Here is a 20,740-nt window from a genome sequence, read left to right on the forward strand (position 1 = left end):
ACATCAGTGTATGTAGACTTCCTTTAGGTCTGCGGACAGATGTGGTGTCCGGTTTAGGGGTTAGTGTTAGAGATGCCCTTATGTCACAATTTCTCGAGTCCTATTTCATACCCAAAATGGCAGAACACCAGCAATTCATGTCACGGGTGCAATGAAAAAAAAACAAGCCCATTTCTATTTTATTTCTAACCCCGGGATAGTAGAGCAGTAGTTATACAATAATATTTAGTAATTAATATATTTACACGCAAAAGCTACAGCCAAAAGGAAAATCAAGCAATGCCAATTTTGGGAAACATTGGAGCTAATAATTACAAGTGGCTCTCAATCCAGAACATGATCCTCCGAGTTTTGGATGGTTTTGCTCTAATCTCAGCAATCAAAAAGCCCTTTTCAGATAATGAATCCAACCTTGAAAATGGGGAGCAGCTTGTCCGGAGATTTTATCAATCTTAATGGACAAAATGCTAGAACAACCCATTAAAATGATATCCGGAGCAAATTCTCTAGGAAGCACAACCATAGATGAAAGATAAGAAAATTTCATCATAGCAAGATATACCTATATTCTTTTGTGGCATAATGTGATTCTAGCATCTGTCAGCAAAAGGACAGTCCTAGAAGAGGTGCATAAGGGTGTCTCCAATGTTGACCCTCAAACTGCTCGCATCTGTCTGGACCGAGCGATTCGAACCCATTTTGCCCCAACACGGTACCCTACCGTTCCGGCCGACCATTTTCATGTAAACTAGAGGCAAGCTGGGCGCAGGGGAGGGGGGCTGCGGGACACCGGACCACCGCCATATAAGAATCTGGAAGAAATACAGCCCACTCAAATCACCTCTTAGTCCACTTTTCTTCCACTCGGCCTCTGTGTCTCCTTACTTTGCATCTGCACCCTCCTTGTCTGACACCACCGATGTTCCTCTCCAGTAGCCGCCCAGGCATTGTAGGATGTCCACATTCCCCGCCGACGCGCCTGCCCTCCTTGGACTACGCTACCGTCCACCCTAGGTTCCCTCTGTAGCTAGGTACCTCCGCCCCCTGCTGACGACGTTCATGGTGGACACCATGCCCGGCAAGTGTCTAGTCAAATGCTATTGAGCTTTTTTGTTGAATTTATTGTTGTTTTCTAGAGTAAGCACGATGGTGGAGTACTCGGTGATCGAGGATGAGTTGATGTGCAATACTTGGTTGACCGTATCTGCGGACTTTCTAGGCAATGCACGTCATCCATGAACGCAATGTGAAGTCGATATCGCATCGTGGTACACCATCTGCAACTCTGTCATTAAGTTTTGTGATGTGGTTGCACGAGCGAGGACAATGTGGCCGTCGGGCTTATCAACCATGGAGATCGTAAGATTTGCTTCTTGCTGCTCTACATGTTGGTTATTCATTCAATCACTCTGAAGGAAATATGCCCTACAGGCAATAATAAAGTTGTTATTTATATTTTCTTATATCATGATAAATGTTTATTAGTCATGCTAGAATTGTATTAATCGGAAACTTAGTACATGTGTGAATACATAGGCAAACAGAGTGTCCCTAGTATGCCTCTACTTGACTAGCTCGTTAATCAAAGATGGTTAAGTTTCCTGACCATAGACGTGTGTTGTCATTTGATGAACGGGATCTAATGAGTTACTTGCCGGCAACGAGAATGATGTGATGGACAAGACCCATCCTTTAGCTTAGCATTATGATCGTTTATTTTTATTGTTATTGCTTTCTTCATGACTTATACATATTCCTCTGACTATGAGATTACGCAACTCCCGAATACCGAAGGAACACCTTGTGTGCTATCAAACGTCACAACGTAACTGGGTGATTATAAAGATGCTCTACAGGTGTCTCCGAAGGTGTTTATTGGGTTGGCATAGATCAAGATTAGGATTTGTCACTCCGTGTATCGGAGAGGTATCTCTGGGCCCTCTCGGTAATGCACATCACTATAAGCCTTGCAAGCAATGTGACTAATGAGTTATTTGCGGGATGATGCATTACGGAACGAGTAAAGAGACTTGCCGGCAACGAGATTGAACTAGGTATGATGATACCGACGATCGGATCTCGGACAAGTAACATACCGATGACAAAGGGAATGACGTATGTTGTTATGCGGTTTGACCAATAAAGATCTTCATAGAATATGTAGGAACCAATATGACCATCCAGGTTACGCTATTGGTTATTGACTGGAGATGTGTCTCGGTCATGTCTACATAGTTCTCGAACCCGTAGGGTCCGCACGCTTAACCTTCGATGACGATTTGTATGAGTTATGTGTTTTGGTGACCGAAGTTTGTTCGGAGTTCCGGATGAGATCACGGATATGACGAGGAGTCTCTAAATAGTCGAGAGGTAAATATTCATATATTGGAAGGTTATATACGAACATCGGAATGGTTCTGAAGAGGTTCGGGGATTTTTCGGAGTACCGGGAGGTTACCGGATCCCCCTTGGGAAAGTTAATGGGCCTCATGGGCCATAGTGGAGAGAGGGAGGAAGGCCACAAGAGGAGGCACACGCCTCCCCCTGCCCAATCCGAATTGGACAAGGGGTGGGGGTGCGGACCCCCTTTCCTTCTCCCTCTCCCCTCTTTCCCCTTCCCCCTCTCCGTTGGAAGGAAGGGGGTTGAATCCTACTAGGAGTGTAGTCCTAGTAGGACTCCCCCCCCCATGGCGCGCCACCCCTAGGGCCGGCCACCTCCTCCTCCCCTCCTTTATATACGGGGGCAGGGGCACCCCAAAGGCACATCAATTGTTCTCTTAGCCATGTGTGGTGCCCCCTCCACAGTTTACTCCTCCGGTCATAGCGTCATAGTGTTTAGGCGAAGCCCTACGCGGATCACATCACCATCACCGTCACCACACCGTCGTGCTGACGGAACTCTCCCTCAACCCTCTACTGGATCAAGAGTTCGAGGGACGTCATCGAGCTGAAGGTGTGATGAACACGGAGGTGTCGTACATTCGGTACTTAGATCGGTTGGATCGTGAAGACATTCGACTACATCAACCGCGTTAGCCTAACACTTCCGCTTTCGGTCTATGAGGGTACGTGGACACACTCTCCCCCTCTCGTTGCTATGCATCTCCTAGATAGATCTTGCATGATCGTAGGAAATTTTTTGAAATTGCATGCTATGTTCCCCAAAACACTCAATGTTGCTCTACATGTTGTCGTACCAGAGGACCTAGGGCAGACCATTCACGCACATGCATTGTTAGATGAAACTCAACGAGTTGTATGTGCGGGACGATTTGTGCTTGTTTTGACTCTAGTATCGCTCAACCTGGAATCAATGAATTCGAAAAAACTTGTTGAAAATCCGGTTATCTCGGATGTAATACTTACATTTGAACTATTTGCATGTTATTTATGGATGAATTGTGTTATTTTCTATAATTATTTTGAGTGTTGCGGTCTTTAGGAAAAAAGGGGCAGACATTTAGGGAACAGGGTTGGATGGCCGGCTCCCGCATTAGTGTTTGCGGACTGGTCCAGACCGGTCCGCGGATGGATACTGGGACCATTTTGGGAGTCAACATTGGAGATGCCCTAAGGGTTTCCTCCAAGCGCTCATTACACTGGTTTTCCTTTTTAGTACATTCCTGGTATGAACTCTGCCATAGAGGGGTATCCAAAAAAAATATCTTATGTCTCAACTGAGAAGAACACTTCCAAAGTTATTTTAAGATTGTATGGGAGTTGCTAGGACCAATCATGATTTTATACATCTTCATAGAAGAATAGAGTCCAGAATTCCAGGGGTAGGTCCACTTATCCATGCCATCTTGTTGTGTTATATGCCCTGCTTGGTGGTGTTCAAGAGAATGAAATGCCGACGAGCATGAGTGGACAGAGGCATGTGGAATAAATGTTCCAAGTGTTCCAGTATCAGAGCTTGTTGTACCGTAATCTCACTGTTATTACAGAATGAGTAAAGTTCAAGGTAGGCCATCTGTAATCTTTGTTAAGCCATTTATCAGTCCAAAAAGAATGGAATTGCTACAGAGGTACACTAATAGCATGCTCTTTGTAGATAGGCAGCAACTTGAGAATAGCTTTCGACCAAAGAGAACCCATGACTTTTGTTACTAGGGAGGCAACTTGAGTAGTAAGTTTCCCAGATAATGTTGACCCGGGGGGTATCCACTTTGTTGAAGAACTTGTGCAAATATTTCGTTAGTAGAGTTTGATTGTGAGTGGTGATATCTAAAATACCAAGTCCCCCATGGGATTTAGGCAGACATGCATTATCCCAAGAAATCTGAGACACGGCTTTCTCCGTAGTGCCATATTTTCTACAGAAGAAATTTTTAAATATTTGTTGATCTAATGAACGATAGTCATTGGGATGGAGGGAGAGCACATGACAAAAATTGGCATGCTGGCAAAGATTGGTTTATTAGAGTTAATTGTCTCCATAGGACAGCAAGGTAGCACATCCACTTAATCTATTATTAATCTTTTTGAGCATGGGCACAATGTCTTCATTCTTGGTTTAGGGAGACTCAAGGGAAGTCCAAGGTATATGAGAGGCAGCTAACCCACTTGACAACCTATAAGAGCTGAGAGGTTGAGCATCTTCTGATTAGGGGTATTGATTGATATCATAGTGGATTTAGCATAATTGAGCTTGAGTCCAGTGTAAGTTGCATAATGTAGCAATAGATTCTTTATGTGAAGCAATTGAGTGCCAACAGCTAGAACAACCAAATTAGTGACATCGGCATATTGAATGGCAAGGAAATCGGGACAAGTAGTGTGATAGAGTGGGGCTCAATCAGAGAGTTATGCATAGCTTCATTTACTATAGATCCAAGGAGATCAGCGGCAAGCACAAATATCAGTGGTGAGAGTGGATCTCCTTATATTACTCCTTTTTTGCATAGAAACCGTTTTCCTGGGACACCATTTAAAAGAACAAAAGAGAAGCCAATGTTGTAAATCAACTTAATCCATTGAATCCATTTAGGTCCAAAACCCTTAGCAAACATGATTTCAATGATAGTGTCATGGCTCAACATATCAATGGCCTCCCCAAAGTCAAGCTTAAGCAACACGATTTCCTTTTTTAGCTTGCCAACGCTGGTGGATGTATTCAAATGACCGAGTCAAACAATCATGAATGCATCTATTATTCGGAAAACCATACTGATTCTTATGCATGTATTTAGGATAAACCTCTGAAGTCTGGTTGCAAGGAGTTTTGTTATGATTTTTGTAGTACAATTGAGCAGAGATATAGGTCTAAAATCTCCATGTGTAGTAGCAAAATCTTTCCTAGGAATCAACTAGCAAAAGAGCTCATGTGTTGGAACGGGAGAAAAAAAATACCACAATCCCCTAACCTAATAACCATGGCTTAACACCCCAATAGGTCCACGTCCTTTATTTCAACACATTTCATCCCATCTGTGTTGCCACTTATCCTCCTACCCACGCTCGTCGACAATGGCCTCAGTGCTCACACAATCACAACACATTTCAATGTTGTCAATCCTAAGGCGTCTCTCTCTCTCGGCATAAGATGAGAAATCTGTTTTTTTTTCTGTGAGGTTTTGACGAGGCGTGCATATGTGGTTATAGATGGTTTCTTTCGTCTCCAATGCTGGTTTAGCTGATGTGTTAATTTCCGGTCCATATTGGCACCGATATGAAAGAAAGACAGAGCATTTTTTAAATGGTTAACAGGTAAAATAACATCATATTCAAATTCTACACATTTTTCTAATCAAATTACCTATATAACATGTTAAATTTGGAGTTAGGGCTTAAAAGATATGGATATTTTTAAAAAGTATTTGAAATGTATTGCGGGTTGATTAAACCTAATATCAGGGGGACTCTTGCAAAAGAGAAAATCTGACTTAACATTGGCATACGGATTGATTACCAGAAACATCACAGGGCTTTCAGCAAAAAACGAAAATTTGACTTAAAACTAGACTACGGGTTGATTACCAAAAACATTAGGGGGGGGGGGGGGGGGGGGGGGGAGGAGAGGGGGGGCAGGGCAGGAATATTAAATTAATGAATGAGTAGTTGATACTCTGAATGTTGACCTTGCCTCCATGGAAATCATCAATCAATTTATAGAAATCGAGTGCAAGGGTTGCAAAGTAGCATGACGGACCAAGAATATCACCTCCCTTTATTAGTAGGTATAGAATTAATGAATGAGTAGTTGATACTCTGAATGTTGACCTTGCCTCCATGGAAATCATCAATCAATTTATAGAAATCGAGTGCAAGGGTTGCAAAGTAGCATGACGGACCAAGAATATCACCTCCCTTTATTAGTAGGTATAGAATTAATGAATGAGTAGTTGATACTCTGAATGTTGACCTTGCCTCCATGGAAATCATCAATCAATTTATAGAAATCGAGTGCAACAATATTCGAACATGCCTTAGAACAAGCAGCATTGAGACCATCAGGGCTAGGAGATTTACCATTAGGTAGCTTCATAACTACTTCATTAATTTCCTCTTTAGAGAATGGGGCTTCCAAGTTAAGAAAATTGTCATTGGGATGGATCAGAATGTGAAGATGTAGGGGTTGCGACTGACGGATGTCTGACCCAATCTATCCTTCAAAACTCTGAATAAAATAGGGTAGCCTTAGACTGATGATCATGATGTTCAGAACCAGATTCATCTCTAAGCATGGAAATGTGATTGTTTCTGTATTTGATTGTGGCTTTGGCCTGGAACAATTTGGTACTGGCTTCCCCAAATTTAATACCTCTCATAGTAATCCTCCGCTTCCAATAAATTATTTGATATTCTAGAATTTTCTCCAAATGAATTTTTGAAATGTTTCTACCATCATTTTCCTCAAATTTATCAGCATGGTTTTAATCCACATATATATTTGTTAACTACAGAGTTACAATGTAGCTTACAGATTGTTCAAGCTGCATCCTACAGTAGGAATGCAGGGGCCTGTACATGCCACCTTGTGCACTCAAGGGAAGGAGATTCGGATTCTTCACTCGTATTTTCTCTTCAACCTATTGCTTTGTGATGAATAAAGAACATGCTGACAACAGAATAGAGGTGAAGAACTTTGATCTTGATTCCAGAGCTACACGAAGTTTTGAACAACGATTTAGGATCTTAGTCCACAGTTTTGGACAAGGCATAACTTGTAATTCCTACAAACAGAAGTTGCAACTTGCAAGACAAAGACAGGCAAGTGCTTTGCTACAAAGCATGCCAGAGACAAGAGGTACACACCACTTCAGTCATATGCTTGGCAATGCAGGGTAACCACAACATGTGCAAAAGTGCAGACTGAAGGCAACTAGCAACTTAGATATCCATTAGCCAAAAAAAACTAACAACTTAGATAAGAACATACAGATATTTAATCATTTTTGTCCCAAAAAGACTCAGCTGAAATAATTACAACTTAATTCAGGAGTCACACGTAATGCAACAGAGAAGGCGAGAAAATACCAGACATATTTTAGACAACATAGGTGCCAGTTTCCCTATATGCATACAGCCCAAGCAATCGAAGGTACATAGGCATCTGTGTTTCGTCGAGAAAGACCAAATAATTACTTCTAAGAAATTGCACTTCGCATAGGATAATGACAAAATAATTACTCCCAGGGAATTGTATTTCACAAAGGACAGGGAAATCGTGAAATAAGGGAAAATTCAGACATCCTAATCCATCCTTTCCATGATGTCATCATCAATCTCAATTGCGATGATCTCCCCGTCTTCAAACTGATCCTTCCTAGGAGGCGCGGGAGGGGCGTAAAGCCGTGCTGGGCCTGTTCCCTTCTTCTTGTTACGGGGTCGTGCCTAACATGACGATGCAGAGAGATAAGAATCACAACAAACACATCAGTTTGAGATTGTGCTAGATATTGTGCTATAAAAAGAGATTGTGCTGGAGGACTCACATTTCCATATGAGTGGCTGAACCTTTTGCCTCTCTTTGTCTTTCTGTCCCCTCTTCCACAGTAGACTGATCACAGTAGAGACAATTTTGAAGTCACAATTGGTTCGAAGTTCAAACTTTCACCCAATATTGAACATCTGCCATCCTTAATTCTTTTACGAGCAGTTTGTATATTGTTTAATTAATCCACACATAATCTTCACCAAACTGTATGCTCACCGACACACTACCTACACTACCCATCTCGGGTTTTTGGTGATTCTTGTGAACGTTCCGGCGAAATTTCTTCCCAAACACAAATTGAAATTCCTTCTTTCTACACCAATTTCAGCTCCCTCTGTGTTTCACACACTAATATCCATGGCACTACCAACTAATTTCTTGGATTTCTACTTGGTCAGTCGGTTGTACTCCTTTTTCGCTGGATGATAAATGGGAGAAGAGTTCCCCTAACGAACTGTCCAGCATTTGAACAAACTAACGAACAACACTCACGCCTCCATAAGTAAGAGAGAAAGGACGAGTTAAGTTACCATCAAGAACTGATGTGAGAGGAGCCGAGACGGCAGTGGCGGCGTGGCTGGTGCGGGAGCGGGAGAGCGAAACGGTGGCTGAGAGCCCGAAGGAGGAGGAGGATACGACGCCGTGGTGGTGGGAGGGGAAGGCGGCCGTGGACATGGCCATGCCCTGGAGGGCGAGGAGCGCCATTGGAGGGAGCAGGGAGTGTGTTGGATTGGTGTGGATTTGGGAAGAGTGTGGGAGATGATGGATTGGATGGGATAAGGGGAGATAAACGAAACGGAAGGTCACGGCTGGGCCAAAGACTTAGCTTCTGGGCTTAGAACAGAAGCTACTGGGCCTTTCATAGTGCTTAGCCATTCTTTTCTCATCGAAATCATAAGTAGACCTACCAAGGCCCATTTGATATGTTTTTTTTGTTATACTTTGTTAATTGCTCAAAATCTGGCCATATTCTTGCTAAAAGTTCGATCTGTGGTAATGTTGGTCGCCACTTGTGGCAGACAAATCCACCCGAGGGCACTTGTATCCTAAACACTATTGAATTCTGAGTACACGGGATAAACTACTCAAAGAATTTACTCTAAATCGATCACAAAAATGTTAATTACCCTTAAAATGTTATACTTTGCTAATTTATTTATTACACCTACAAGCTAAATATTTCTAATAAAAATTAAGTACATCAAATATAGTTCACAACTCAAATTTAATTACAGAGGTATATAAAAATATTGTCAAAACACTTTAATGGAAATATTACAATTAATTTCACCAGTCTAGGTACATCCATTTGAGCGACAAGTAAATCCGGACGGAGAAAGTAGTTCATATATCTCTAAATTTGCTAATAATACAACATTTTGACATTTTTTTCACATGCATAGAATACAATGTTCATGCTATTTGTAAATATGTTCCTGTAGAACACAAAAGGTATACAACTTCCAAAAAAAATATGTGCATATCTAAAATATTTTTGTATGTATTCATGTATTTGAAAATGAAATTTCTTGATTTTAAAAATCTCAATGCCTTTTAGACAAAATGTTCATGTTATTTTGACAAGAAAACTATGGAAACAACAACTAAAATTATGCAAGTAAAATGAAAATAATAGCCAGAATGCAAATAATAGCAAGAAAAAGGAAAAATCTAAGAAAAAAGGAAACAACAAGTGAAAAATTAAAAGAACAAGTAAAACTGAAAATCTACCGCATAATGGGCCATGTCCATGTCATAGGAGAAACAGTGAAACTCAGAGAAAGAACAGGTGAACTGGGCGCGAAGAGCTAGTTCTTAATATCGCAGCAGAAAGAAGATTAGAAGTCCTCAAAAAGAAAAAGAAAATGTTAGAAAACACCACGAATGAAAAAGAAAAATAAAGAAATACTCCGAAAAAACTATCCAACCTACTCCCTCGTTCACAAATATAAGACGTTTTGCATATGTCAATATGGACTACATACATACAGACTGAGACGAGTGAACAAACACATTTCTATGTACATTCAATTCAAAAAATGTTACACAATTTATATTTTATATTTATGAACGGAAAGAGTATTTAGGGCATCCTAGCCCTCCCTGGCATGATTCAGGCCAGTATATGAACACTAATACGGTAGCGGGCCATCAAACCATGCCCATATACATTTCAAAACAAATTTGAACAAAATGGACGAATTCCATGTGAACTGAATGGTTTTATTTAAAACGGACCAAATTCATTACATTTTTAACATATTTTAACCAAACAAAAATGAACGATACTTTTTTAGTCTAATCTAAATGATCGCCGGCGAGTCTGTGTCCCATGTTGACATGTCTTGAATCTGCATCGGTATTTCCCTAAAGAGAAAGGGATGATGCAACACAACTACGGTAAGTATTTTCCTCAGTTATGAAACCAAGGTTATCAATTCAGTAGGAGAACCACGCAACACTATGTAAAGAGTACCTGCACACAAAGAACAAATACTTGCAACCCAACGCGAAAAAGGGTTGTCGATCCCTCTGCAGTAAAAAGATAGATTAAATTGTATGAGATTGGATAAATAGATCTAGCAAAAACATAAAATAAAATAAGTAAAGAAAAGGTGCAGCAAGATATTTTTGAATTTTTGGAATAATAGATCTAAAAACAATATGATAAAAGATAGACTCGGAGGCGTAGATTTCACTAATGGCTTCTCTCGAGAAAATAGCATACGGTGGGAAATAAATTATTGTTGGACAATTGACAGAAGAGCAAATAATTATGACGATATCCAAGGCAATGATCATGTATATAGGCATCATGTCGAAGATTAGTAGACCGACTCCTGTCTGCATCTACTACTATTACTCCACACATCGACCGCTATCCAGTATGCATCTAGTGTATTAAACTCATGAAGAAACGGAGTAATGCAATAAGAACGATGACATGATGTAGACAAGATCTATTTATGTAGTCATAAACTCCATCTTTTTATCCATAATAGCAATGATACATGCGTGCCTTGTTATCCCTTATGTCACTGGGTGAGGACACCGCAAAATCAAACCGATGACAAAGCACATTTTCCCATTGCAAGAAAAATCGATCTAGTTGGCCTAACTAAACCAAAGATTCGAGGAAGAAATACGAGGCTATAACAATCATGCGTATAAGAGATCAAAGAAAACTCAAATAATATTCGTGAATACTCGCACTTCATTGAATCCCAACAAACACACCGCAAAAATTCATTACATCAAACAGATCTCCAAGAATATCGAGGAGAACATTATATTAAGAATCAAAAAGATAGAAGAAGTCATCTAGCTACTGCCTACGGACATGTACGTCTATGGTGAACTACTCACGCATCATCGGAGGAGCACCAATGAGGATGATGAACCCCTCCGTGATCGTGTTCCCCTCCGGCAGAGTGCCGGAAAGGGCCTCTAGACTGGATCTCGTGGTTCTAGAACTTAAGGCGGTTGGAATTGTGTTTCGATCGGTCTCCTAGGGTTTCCAAAATATTTGATTATTTATAGAGCTGAGAGGCAGTGGAGGAGACCTCCATGGGCCCCACCACCTATCAGTGCGTGCTAGGGGCCTCTGGCGCACCCAGGTGGGTGGTGGGACCCATGGGCCTCCCCTCTAGTGCTTTCTTAGCTCCCAAGTTGTCTTCTGGTCTAAAAAGAATCTCCAAAAGTTTCCCTACGTTCGAACTCCATTTGATATGGATATTCTGCAAAATAAAAAATAAGCAAAAAACAACAACTGGCACTAGGCACTATGTCAATATGTTAGTCCCAGAAAATGATATAAAATTGTTATAAAATGAATGTAAAACATCTAAGAATGATATGAAACAATCAAAAATTATAAATATGTTGGAGACGTATCACACGTCATGTCTTCCCCATGTCCGGCAAGCTCAACGGCCGTGAGCCCCGGGAAATGCGACAGTGGGAGGGGAAGAATAGCAGTGGCCTTCCTGTGACCCAGGCCATGGGGAGTCCCATGTGCTAATCTTCCTCGCTGGAGTCCTCCCTGCCGACACGCCGAACTTGTGGTCGTGGCGGCGTGGCTCCAACCGCGATGGCGGCGCGGACACCGCGTAGCTAGCGCCATTCGTGGTCACGTGCGTCTCCTCTTTCGGCCACCTTCGTGTCAATTTTCGTGAACAAGGCATCCCGTTCCTCCCGTGGGACGCGCCGCCGCCATTGCTCACAGCGGATCTCGCGGGCATTGCGGATGGACTTGTACATCGCCCACTGCTCATCTAGGAAGCCCGGATCCTCCGCGACCATTGCCGCAATGGTATCGTCGTTCGCGTGCTCGCAGGCGATTTTCCCTTCCATAAGTCGATGCTCGTCGAGGAGTTGGAGGTTGTAGCTTTGGTCATGTTGTGCCTGCCGAAACACCGACAGCACTGAAAGATCGTGGATGTCGCCTAGAGGGGGGTGAATAGGCGCTTTAAAATAATTACGGTTTAGGCTTGAACAAATGTGGAATAAACCTAGCGGTTAATTTGTCAAACACAAAACCTACAACAACTAGGCTCACCTATGTGCACCAACAATTTATACTAAGCAAGATAAACAACTATGTGATAGCAAGATATATGACAAGAAACAATATGGCTATCACAAAGTAAAGTGCATAACTAAAGGGCTCGGGTAAGAGATAACCGAGGCACGCGGAGACGACGATGTATCCCGAAGTTCACACCCTTGCGGATGCTAATCTCTGTTTGGAGCGGTGTGGAGACACAATGCTCCCCAAGAAGCCACTAGGGCCATCGTAATCTCCTCACGCCCTCGTACAATGCAAGATGCCGTGATTCCACTAAGGGACCCTTGAGGGCGGTCACCGAACCCGTGAAAATGGCAACCCTTGGGGGCGGTCACCGAACCCATACACTTTGGCAACCCTTGGGGCGGTCACCGGTACCCGTCAAATTGCTCGGGGCGATCTCCACAACCTAATTGAAGACCCCGACGCTTGCCCGGAGCTTTGCACCATAATAATTGAGCTCCGAACACCAACAACCGTCTAGGGCGCCCAAGCACCCAAGAGGAACAAGCTCAAGGGTACCAAGCACCCAAGAGTAATAAGCTTCTCAACTTGTAACTTCCACGTATCACGTGGAGAACTCAAACCGATGCACTAAATGCAATGGCAAGGGCACACGGAGTGCCCAAGTCCTTCTCTCTCAAATCTCACTGAAGCAACTAATGCTAGGGAGGAAACTGAGAGGAAGAACAAGAAAGAGAGCACCAAGAACTCCAAGATCTAGATCCAAGAGGTTCCCCTCACATAGAGGAGAAAGTGATTGGTGAAAATGTGGATCTAGATCTCCTCTCTCTTTTCCCTCAAAAACTAGCAAGAATCCATAGAGGGATTGAGAGTTAGCTAGCTTGAAGAAGGTCAACAATGGGTGAAGAACACGAGCTCAAAGGATAAGGTTCAATGGGGAAGAAACTCCCCTTTTATAGGTGGGGGAAAATCCAACCGTTATGCTCACAGCCCGCACAGAGCGGTACTACCGCTCCAAGGAGTACCCCTTTGAAAAACAACAGCGAGAAGGCAAAAGGTCAATAGAACCGCCGGAGCGGTACTACCGCTCGTCCTCACGGTACTACCGCTAGGGATCACGGTACTACCGCAAAGGGTAGCAGTACTACTTCTAGCGAGCGGTATTAAAAAAATACATCTGGGCCTACCACCACAGGACTTGGGACGAGTTTTTGGTCCGGAGCGGTACTACCGCTGTAGGAGCCGCGGTAGTACCGCTCTGGAGCGGTAGTAAAAATTACATCGCTCTAATTCGCGGTAGTACCGCCGCAGCCTTTTCAGAACACCAAAACTGCCACAACTTTTGCAAACGGACTCCGAATTCGACGAAACCAAGTTTGTTGGAAAGCTAGCGACAAGGGCTAACACAATCTTGATAGAAATACCAATAAGAAGCAAATGATAAAAGGCCCAAAAGAAAATGGTGAGAACCCTTCCTCGGATAAGACTGGTAAAACCTCCAACACCGAAAACATCATAGAAGACGCATGCAAACTCCGTTTTCGATGAACCCAAGCTTGTCATCAAGATGACCATAAGCTCTAAGACTCACAAAGAGAACCAAATAAGAACCAAGAAACATGATGCAAGGATGCAGTGGTTTGAGCTCTCAACGAACGATACGATCGAGCTACTCACTTGAGAGCCCCCCTTGATAGTACGGCTATCGATCCTATAACCCGGTCTCCCAACTACCACCATGAGACCGGTAAAATAGAAAACCTATCAAGGGCAAACCTTTGCCTTGCACATGATCCACTTGAGCTATAGATGATGACGATCTTGTCCTCCTCAAGATGGACCACCTTTCTTGATTGCGTTGGATCGATGGAGACTAGATGATTGCTCCCCCATACTCCACTATGGGTGAGCCACTCTTCGGCACATCTTCACAAGTCCATTGACACCACAATGGATGGCAAGCTTAAAACACTTGATCTCTTCGTGATTCTCCACTTGAACTTGCACATGGCAATCTTGATGACGATCACCACTTGATGTCATCCTTCCCATGGGTTGTATGATATCATCCTCTTGACGCAAGCCCATGGACACGTACCTAACCCCACATAGACTCTCACATAGACCATGGGTTAGTACACAAAGTGCAATGGACAATGCTTATCATACCATGGGATCACTTGATCCCTCTCGGTACATCTTCTACTCTTTGTGAGTTGATCAACTTGATTCACTCTTGACTTGGTCTTGATCAACCTTGAATCTTTCCAACTCTCTTCATTTGGATGATGTCTTGAAGGTAAACATGAATGATCACACAATCTTCTTCTTCAAGACATGCTTGCAATAAGCTCAACACTCACATGACCAATCTTTGGATTATTCCTTAATAGCACCTTGGTCAACCCATAAACTCCTTGAAACCAACACATGGACTTCAAGAAATGCCTGTGGAAAAATCCTTCAAATATAACTCAATGCAACCATTAGTCCATAGAGAATGTCATCAATTACCAAAACCACACATGGGGGCACCGCATGTCCTTTCAATCTCCCCCATTTTGGTAATTGATGACAATCACTTTCAAGAGAGTTTATATAAGGAATTATGCATCACCATGCAATGCAACAACCAATAATGCATGCGTAGGAGATGCGTATGCTTAGGAACAAACCAAAGCCAGAAGAGACAACTCTTTAAACTTCTCCACAAAACTCTCTGAAACTTCTCCCCCATTGGCATCGATTGCCAAAATGGGCTAAAAGCTTAGAAGGCCTATAAAATATGTTCCTCCATAAATTGTGTATTTCTCAACAAGAGAGTGGAATGCAATACACATATCCAACGGTAAATACTTGGAGAAAGACAAACTATATTGAGGCCCAAAGATTGCAAAAGGAAGATATGCCACAAAGACATAATCAAAGAGAGAAACAAACAATCAAGCAATCAAAAGATACCAACTGAAGCAAGCTATCAAAAGATACCAATTGAACCAACTAGGCCAATGATCCTACGAGCCACATGAAAAAAGAATATTATGATAAGAGCGGAGCAGTATTCTAAAGAAACTAGAGAAGCTCCCCATGATTTGTGCACATTAAGAATTTTTGTATTTGGATACAAAGTGCACAAAATAGGATCATAGCTCCCCCAAAATCAATAGAAACTTACAACAAGTGCAAGAGAGCATATAGGAAACTAAGCCTAGTACTTGCAACAAACACATGTTTGAGCAACAAGTAAGAGAGGCAACTTAAGAGTGGGCTCAACCAAAAAGATGTGTGTGAGTCAAGGCAATGCACTTTATAATACTAATGTACAGAAGAGCATTAAGCATCAATAAAGTCTTCAAAGAATGAGGCACACGGTGCAAGGCCTATCATTCCCACACACAACTAGCAAATGGGTTCACAAGCTTACTAATAAGCATATAGATAACCTATTCTTGTGACAACCCGCGGTGAATATAGAAGATGAAAGGCGCATCAAGACGAGGGATGCCAATTAAGATGGCAAAAACCTCGTAAAGATAAGCATGAGGAAAATAATCTTCACCACACAAGAGCGCATCAAGATGCAACGATAGAAGACACACACTAAAGGAAAAAGCTTTCACGGAGCCACCAAAGAAATAACATAAGAAAGACAAGGTGGACGTGGAAGAAAGGATATCATCTAGATATGCAACTTCTCTCAAGTGTATAAGATTCTAGGTAGACGAAATCATGATGATATATATATCTACAAAGAAGGATGTACACCCGAAATAGTTACAACACGAAGGAACAAGATATCCAAAAGGAAGTCATACATATACCAATAAGATATTTGCTTGAGAGCATAGCACATGGCTAGATATGGTCTTATTGTATATAAATGAATTCCAACCACACGAATATCAAAGACATCACAACTAGCAACAAGACATCATTATTGGGATGCTTTGATAAAGGAAACAAGTATCACAAGAAAGAATGGATAACACGCCATGATACAACCTACACAAGGTTGATGCAAGAAATGTGTGCATGAAGTATATGAAGATACTTGTTACTGAGATAACATTGGAAGGATGTAGTATATACCAATTGAAGGTACAAAGTAGTTCATTGATCATCCTAGCTTGACTCCAATAAGCACATGGTGACAACACCTTCCTTGTGAGTGAGCCGAGCATCCAATGCATCTCCACTTGTTCCTAGAACAACAACACAAACAAAATGGTACCCAAACTCATTGGGACCAAAGAGTTAGAGAACCAACAACACATAGGACAAACTTCACATAAATATGTGCATATAGATATGAAAATGAATTTCATGCACATCTCATCCAATTTGAGACTTGGTGGAGTTCCCCCTATATATTGGGTCAAAGAAAGAAAACATGCCAAAGAAACTACAAGAAGTAAATATGCATGCTCAAGACTTTCAAGAACCGAGACCAAAAGACAAAGAAATACCAAGCAAAGAAAAGATACCAAATGAATAAATCATCACTTGGAGGATATTCATAAAAGATACATTAAGTAATGAGATATCCATTGATACACTCAAAAAGAAAGATGTCAAACTCCCAAAAGAGAGAATGGTTCCAAACAAACCAAGCCCTCTACAAAGTTTCATGATGGCACAAAGCACCAAAAAGAAACGGCTTGCCTTCCACAAACACACACTTGATAAGGATCACAAGATGAGTGTTTTATAGAGAATAGGATAGCTCCCCCAAGACTAGTGCATTATACAGAATTTGCATTTGAATACAAAATGCACGAGGTGGGATCACCACTTTCACTATATCTAGAAAACACTAGACAAGGTCAAGAAATTAACAAGATCCACAAGTGGTATGGAATACAATGGGAGTTGACACAATCCTAGGCAAGAGATAAAGCAAATAAAAGCAAAGGCCAATGTAAAGATGATCAATAATTTCTACCACACATAAGTGAGTACCAATTGTCAAAAGACAAGAAGTATTTGGAAATAATTCCCGGTGGTAGATAACAAGGATATCCGGAATCATCTTCACACCAAACAAAAAGCAAATTGCAACTTGTAGAGCTAACATGCCACTTAGGAACAAGATAATTTACAATATCAATTCTAGGTGACTATATCTCAAATGTACACATTTTCTAGGCTAGTAATATACACATAGCATATTACTCCCCCATAATGTGATACCAATTAAAGATAAACAAGAGGCAAAATAACGATCCAACACAAGATAATTAATGGACAATATAGAATTTGAATTTCTCATGAGAAGACATACCACATAGCGACTAGATAATCTTGAAATATCAATACTAGATGGTATTACTCATGTACACACATATATAGGATTGTGAGGTGTACAAAGCACATCACTCCCCTATAATGGGATATTCCATTAATCTCCCACAAGAGCCAACTAAGAGAAGAACAAGATGCAAAAGGCTCAATGCATGACACACACGTACATGATGTGCAAACCAACACACACATACTTGATTGCTCAAGATAATCAAGTTGGAAGCACAACATATACAAACACATGCAAGGAACAAAACCAAACATGCAAAGGGGTAAGTAACTATCAATGTAAACACTTTAAGCACGAGTTACCGCATGGAGAAACATTGGATATAAGATAGAAACTTGATAATTTGAATAACTTGGCTTGAGACAATTAGAATGATGAAGTCCCCTTAATTCTTCATAAAGTAGCCAAGTATCCAATGCCCTCCAACAACACCTATTGATCAAGTTTGAGCTTGTTGGTCCCCAACCAAGTTGGGTCCTAAGAGGTTAGTCACAATAGGCTTGGCTACCCAAATGGTTCTCTTCTTGACACCACTTTGAGTACCAACAACTTTGGCAAACACATTGCCAACCTTATCCTTCCCAAGAGAATAGATATCATCAATAATAATTGGGTTGGATAAGTTACCACTAGTGCATGAAGAGGCGAGGTGACCTTTCTCACGACATAAGTAGCAACGTCTAATCTTCACTTTCTTCTCACTTGATTTCTCAACTTGAGAAGAATTAGCTTGAGGATTTTTGGGAAGAGGACTTTCTTCAACTTGTGGTTGAGCATGAGATCGAACTTGTGGCCGCTTCCCTTGTTGCTTGTCACTAATGGCCTTCTTCTTCAATGGGCAAGATCTAACATGATGCCCTTCTACTTTGCACTTGAAGCAAACAATCTTGGCCGAATTCTTGACTTGTTCTTGGCCCTTCTTTTTGTTCATCTTGGACTTCTTCTTCTTATTGGAGTTGAATCCAAGTCCATCTTTGTCATTGGGGGATTTTTGCACACTCAAGATATTGTTGAGTGTGAATTTCCCTTCATGACTCTTTTCCAAGTCTTTCTTCAAAGAAGTGACTTGGGCCTTGAGATCTTTGATTTCCTCTACATGGTTAGTCTCAACACAAGTACTAGAGGAAGTATACGCTTCATTGTTAGAGCAACAAGGCAAGGAAAGCAATTCATCACAAGATGTACCAACATTGTGAGTAGATGAATTACAAGGACTAGCACATGGCAACATAGCATTTTGACTAGAAGTAGTGCTAGTATCCACATGAGGCTCACTAGATGTTACCTTAGCAATCTTGGCCTCATGAGCTATCTTTAGCACATTATGGGATACTAAAAGATCATCATGAGAGCTTGAGAGCTTTTCATGACTTTCTTCCAATTTCCCATAATTGCTAGATAGCAACTCAAGTTGAGCCCGTAGCTCAACATTCTCCTTCAAAATGGATGCTTCACAAGTAATAGAGTTAGTAGCACAAGCATCATCATTAACAACAAGAGGAGAGGACAACTTGGAAAGCTCTTTTAAATAAGAAGCTTCAAGTTGAGCATGAGACTCGGTGAGTTTGATGAGCTCACCCTTAATGAACCTTGAGCCATTTTCGAGGTGCTCAAAATCCTCAAGGAGTCTGGCATAAGCAACTTCAAGCTTAGCATTTTTAGTTTCAAAATCATTAACCACCACAAGAGCTTTATCACGAGATTCCCTCACTCTAGATAATTCTAGAGCGAAAGTCTCCTCAAGAGATTCCTTGGTGGTTTGTTCAAGTTCAAGAGTTTGAGAGAGGTCCGCAATCTCATTAGCGTAATCACGCTCATGACCTTCCATTTTATCAATGGTGACCTCATGCTCCTCCAGACGAGATTCCAACTCATCAATATATTTCTTGCCCTCAGTAGCAATAGACATGATTTCCATGAAGTTGGAACGAGCAATTTTATTCTTAAGAAGAGCCTTAAAAATCATTTCCCCTTAATTTTTAAGGAGGCAACATCATCATTCTCTTCATCATAATCAACATCATCATCACTCTTGCCATCATCAATATCATCACAAGATATATTGGGATTCAAAGTGGGAGATACTTTTGAAGCCTTGGCCATAAGGCAAAATGCAATAGATGATGATTTAGGATCCCTTGAAGCACCATCCAATACCACATCTTGTTCCATGAAGTGTTGGGTTTCCTCTACATTGTTAGCACAACAACTCAAGGAAATACATGCATTTTCATCATGTCAACAAGATATAGCAAGCATATCATCATGAGATTTAGTCAAGCAATTTCTACATGATATGCAAGGACTATCAACACAAGCATGTGAAATATTTGGAGTGCTCGAAGTGCTAAAGTCCAAAGATGAAGCATTGTAATAATAAAATGATGAAGGATTATCAACAATGAGCCCACTATCATCATTGCAATGAACACCACTACTCACCATATCATTACCTTGTGGCAAACCACACGTAGGTGAAGTAGAAGAAGTTGAGAACACAACACGGTCGGAGGTGGAGGGAGAACAATCACCCCCACAAAACTTGGACACTCCATATTTATCTTGAAGCTTTGTCCACAACTCATGAGCATCCCGGAACGGCATGAGTTGAAATATAACTACATTGCTCAAAGCATCGAAAAGCACATTAAAAGCTTGAGCATTGAGATAAGAGTTTTTCTCATCCTCTAAAGATAATCTTAGGGGATCCTTTGGAGGAGAAAAACCCATATCTACAATTCGCTCTAAATTTGGGTCCATGACCCTAAAGAGATTAAGTATGCGAATTACCCAAACATCAAAATTTGTGCCATCGAAACTAAGAGTGTCAGAGAATCCTAATCCCCTAGTCGACATCTTTACTCTCTAGGTGGTTAAGCCTAACAAAGAGAGACGAGGCTCTGATACCAATTGAAAGATCGTGGATGTCGCCTAGGGGGGGGTGAATAGGCACTTTAAA

The 20,740-nt window shown here is 41.4% G+C and overlaps 1 protein-coding gene across 1 annotated transcript; it reads right to left on the reverse strand.

Annotated features, from left to right (window-relative positions):
- Positions 1-7,463: 7,463 nt before the first annotated feature.
- LOC125523660 (30S ribosomal protein S31, chloroplastic) lies at positions 7,464-8,723 on the reverse strand. The gene is made up of 3 exons (XM_048688712.1): positions 8,470-8,723; positions 7,938-8,002; positions 7,464-7,836 (listed from the first exon to the last, which is right to left on the reverse strand). The coding sequence occupies exons 1-3, from the start codon at positions 8,642-8,644 to the stop codon at positions 7,696-7,698; spliced, it is 381 nt and encodes a 126-aa protein (XP_048544669.1). The 5' UTR covers positions 8,645-8,723; the 3' UTR covers positions 7,464-7,695.
- Positions 8,724-20,740: the final 12,017 nt, after the last annotated feature.

The sequence above is a fragment of the Triticum urartu genome, chromosome 7, assembly GCF_003073215.2.
Source record: "Triticum urartu cultivar G1812 chromosome 7, Tu2.1, whole genome shotgun sequence".
NCBI lineage: Eukaryota > Viridiplantae > Streptophyta > Magnoliopsida > Poales > Poaceae > Triticum > Triticum urartu.